Raw genomic sequence first — 4,457 nt, 5'->3', positions numbered from 1 at the left:
AGACGACCGACTACGAGACGACCGTAAGCTTTCGATAGTCATGGCTCCACCCAACTTCGTGAACCCTAGCAGCCGCTCAAGGACGTTGGTTGGGGATGAGATTTTGATTTAATCCCACCCTCTCCAACCAATTATAAAAAAATTCTTTTTTTATTAAAGGCTTCAACTACTAGTTGCAACCAAAAGGGCAAAAGCGTCCGAAAATTTTATTTTATGGAAGAGAGGATGATTTTAAAGCGTTTCTGATTGTTCGAAATGACTTTCATAACAAAAAAAAAAATCGGAAACGGATTTGATTTTCGCCCCCACCTTAAAAACGAAAAAAGTTGGGCGCTGCAGTTCAAAAACTGCTGCAGTGTTGGACACGGTAGCATGGGTTGGTTTATTATATTTTTATAATAAAAGTAGTTAGTTAATAAATTTTGAATATAATAATCTAATTATTTATCAAATAATATAAAATAAAATTTTAATGATTTTATATTTTTATGTTATAATTTAAAATATTATTTTAATATAATTTTTTAATATTATAAAAAAATTTTACATAATAATTAATTTTATTAAATAAAAAATACTCAAATATTTTATATTTATATATTTTATATTTAATTATTTAAAAATAAAAAATTTTGTTGTTGTTTAAAGTATTATGTATTAAAGTATTGCTATTTAAAGTATTTATTTATGTACTAAAATATTCTATATTTATTAGAGTCCATCAATGCTCTTCTTTTATATTAGCCTTTAATTTTCATCTAATAAAATTTAATAGCCTATATAAATGTGGCTCATTCAATAAACACATAATTATTGAGTTCGTTTTAAACATACCTAACTATCATTTTTAACTAAAAAAAAAAAATCTAAAATAGACGGCAGAAGCAGCAGCGTCCAGGTACATTCCCCGAAGGGCGGACAGTCATCGACCATCCTTCTCTGTCAAATCCACCCCCTCTCCCTCTATTCATCCGTTTTGTTCCCTTCCCCTCTCAATAGGGTTAGGGTTTGGGTTTTCAATTTCAATCTCCATCTTCCCCCAAACACTTCAATCAATGACCCTAGCCTCTCACTCCTAGTTTATACTTCATATCAATCTCAATTTTACTTTCATCCATGGACTTGTCTCATCCCCACTCCAATTTGTCGCTCGGCTTCTCATCCTCTCACGCGTCGCCGCCACGCCGCCCTCCAATCCCCGACGAATCTATCACCCTCCAGCTCGAATCCAGCCTCCGTGACCCTTCCCACCCTCTCCCTCCGGTTCCCCTCCAGCTCCTCGAGCCCCAAACAGCCACCGATAACGGCAACCACGATTCCGAGTTCAACGACGCCGCAGACGATGAAGACGACAGGGATGTCGAGGAATTTCGCATCCTAGGCCACTCAATGTGCCTCAAGAGGCGAAGAGATTGCGATTCCTCATCCTCTTCCTCAATCTCTTCCTCCAAGAGGGTTTCTGTTTCCCACGAATCTGATCTCGAGGCACGGAGAGCTTTGGTTCGCTCATGGGGGAACCAATCCTTGCAGCTTGCGGACCCCGACGTCTTCGACATAATGGAGAAGGAGAAGAGAAGGCAGTACAGAGGGATTGAATTGATCGCCTCCGAAAATTTCGTATGCAAAGCCGTTATGGAAGCTCTTGGGAGCCATTTGACTAACAAGTACTCCGAGGGAATGCCCGGTGCACGTTACTATGGAGGTAACCAATATATCGATGAGATTGAAACCTTGTGTTGTGAGCGTGCTTTGCTTGCGTTTAATCTTGACCCCAAGTGTTGGGGTGTCAATGTTCAGCCATATTCGTGTACATCTGCGAATTTCGCAGTTTACACCGGGTTGCTATTGCCCGGTGATCGTATCATGGGGTTGGATACACCCTCTGGAGGGAACACTAGCCATGGTTACTATACTCCCAATGGGAAGAAAGTTTCCGGTGCCTCGATTTTCTTTGAGAGCTTGCCTTATAAGGTAAACCCACAAACTGGGTATGTTGATTATGAGAAGCTTGAGGAGAGGGCGCTTGATTTTCGTCCCAAGATACTTATTTGCGGTGGGAGTTCGTACCCTCGAGAATGGGATTACGCAAGGTTTAGGCACATTGCGGATAAATGTGGAGCTGTTTTGATGTGTGATATGGCACAAATAAGTGGGCTAATTGCAGCCAAGGTGTGAAAAAATCATCCTTCTGTTGCTTTTAAGTAGTTGTTTTACTTAATGCATTATTTGTGGCAGCTTAGCTTGCATTTATGGCCCCTATCTGTTGTTTTGAAGAAATACTTATCTTTGGCTTGCTTTATTTTTATGGTTTTGTTATCTCCACAGGAATGTTCAAACCCTTTTGACTATTGTGATATTGTTACTTCAACAACTCACAAGAGTCTACGCGGTCCAAGGGGAGGCATAATTTTTTATCGGAAGGGTGCAAAACCAAGGAAGAGAGGGATTCTGCTAAGTCAGGGAAATGAAAGTGATCAGTATGACTTTGAGGAAAAGATAAATTTTGCTGTTTTTCCATCGTTGCAAGGGGGCCCACACAATAACCATATTGCTGCTCTGGCTATAGCTTTAAAACAAGTGGCTACTCCTGAGTATAAGGCATACATGCATCAAGTGAAGAAAAATGCTCAGGCCTTAGCATCTGCTTTATTGAGAAGGAAATGCCGCCTAGTAACTGGGGGTACAGACAACCACTTAGTGCTGTGGGATTTAAGGCCTCTTGGATTGACAGGTATTGTATGACTGTCTCATATTATGATCTAATGTTGGTTGCTTCTTTGTTTGATAATGCTTACATTACATCTCAACTAGACTCAATTAGCTAGTTTGCATTGTTGAACTTCTACTTTATGACAGTTTTTTCTTTCTTGGTGACTTTCTTAAGCACTTTACAATCTCAAAGTTTTGCTTGTAGAGTTTGTAAATTTCAGGTTAATTTTTATTTATTTATTTATTTTTCTTTTCTCTTTGGTTTGCAGGTAAATTTTATGAGAAGGTCTGTGAGGCATGTCTTATTACTTTGAATAAGATTGCTATTTTTGGTGACAATGGAGTTATTATTCCCGGAGGTGTAAGAATAGGTAAGTGATGGTTCATTACACCTCAATCTTGAATGTTTTGTTTGCTTGGCATACTTGATCTGATATACTTGATCTAATTTTATTTTCTATTACTCAGGTACCCCTGCCATGACTTCAAGAGGATGTTTAGAAGCTGATTTTGAGACAATGGCTGAATTTCTGTTTAGAGCCGCGCAACTTGCAAACGTATTGCAGAGGGAGCATGGGAAAATGCAGAAGACAGTTTTGAAGGGGCTTGATAGCAGTAGGGAGGTTGTTGATCTCCGGGCTCGGGTTGAAGCTTTTGCAACTCAATTTGCAATGCCTGGTTTTGACATTTGAAGATGATATGGCTGGTGGTTTGCCATTATTAATTGTTCATAATATATGCTATAGGAGTCGGTCGCCCTGCCTGATTGCTGCAAAAGCGACTCATCTTGGACTGCAATATATTTTGTTGTCGAAGTCATGTCCTCGTTGCCTTATACAGTGTCTTCATGTTTTCACATGTTGCAGTGAGCTGCAATGTGGTACAGTACAGCACAGTACACAAGAGTGTACTGCTTTTGAGGTTTCTTTTGGTAATCAAGCATCCCATTCCCGCCTCAATGAACGGTGCACCATCACTGCTGATTGCAGCAAGTTGGCCATTAGAGGCTGGAACTGGGATCCTTGATCAAACGTCCTGCGTACAGAATTCTTGCCTGGTGAATCTGCAGAAAATAATTTATTTGATAAAGGTTAGATGCCTTGAATTCTTTTGCCTGCTTTTTGATGCTGAAAGCTATATTTTACGTTCGTTCTTGCAGAATTTACCCTTCTGTGGGATAATTTTTGTACCGATGTCAATCAGAATACCATGCCGTGTTAATTGTTAAATATATAGGTTATTGTGGTAAATATGTGATTGCTTTGTACCCCCGTCATAATTATTCTTTTATAAGTAAATTATTTTCACACAAAAAAGAAATAGCTTGATGATTCTTTACAAGTAATGAAACATGTTTCAGAAGCGATTGAGTTCACGCAAGTATTAGCAGTTCTTGCTTGTTTGACTTGACCCATGGATGAGTTGAGTGTGGACATTGCGAGGTCCTTTTATATTGAATGTTTTGCCAATTGCCACCCCCCTGGAAGCCAGAACCGACGTTTTTTTTAAAATCAGTTTAACATATTTAGGGATGTGAGATTCAGATGGGTATTTCATACTTGCATGTTTGGCAGAATTGAAGGGTAACTCTGTACCATGAAAAAAAAATAAAAAGAACAAGAAAAAGGTTATTGATGGGAAATGGTGTTTGTAAAAGATCATGAGTGTGTCTGGTTTCAACCCAAGATTTTATGACATTGGGAATTTCATCAAGTGTTAATCATAGAGTAAATCCCTATAATAGTCCA

General features: G+C 38.9%; 1 protein-coding gene across 1 annotated transcript; it reads left to right on the top strand.

Annotated features, from left to right (window-relative positions):
• Positions 1-922: 922 nt before the first annotated feature.
• Positions 923-3,870, top strand: LOC130955217 (serine hydroxymethyltransferase 6-like). Its single transcript, XM_057882033.1, has 4 exons — positions 923-2,169; positions 2,326-2,731; positions 2,979-3,080; positions 3,178-3,870. Exons 1-4 carry the CDS (start codon positions 1,117-1,119, stop codon positions 3,399-3,401), a joined length of 1,785 nt encoding a protein of 594 aa, XP_057738016.1. The 5' UTR covers positions 923-1,116; the 3' UTR covers positions 3,402-3,870.
• The last annotated feature ends 587 nt before the right edge of the window (positions 3,871-4,457 follow it).

Source organism: Arachis stenosperma, chromosome 10 (assembly GCF_014773155.1).
Source record: "Arachis stenosperma cultivar V10309 chromosome 10, arast.V10309.gnm1.PFL2, whole genome shotgun sequence".
NCBI lineage: Eukaryota > Viridiplantae > Streptophyta > Magnoliopsida > Fabales > Fabaceae > Arachis > Arachis stenosperma.
This window is presented reverse-complemented; position numbering and strand designations above follow the sequence as displayed.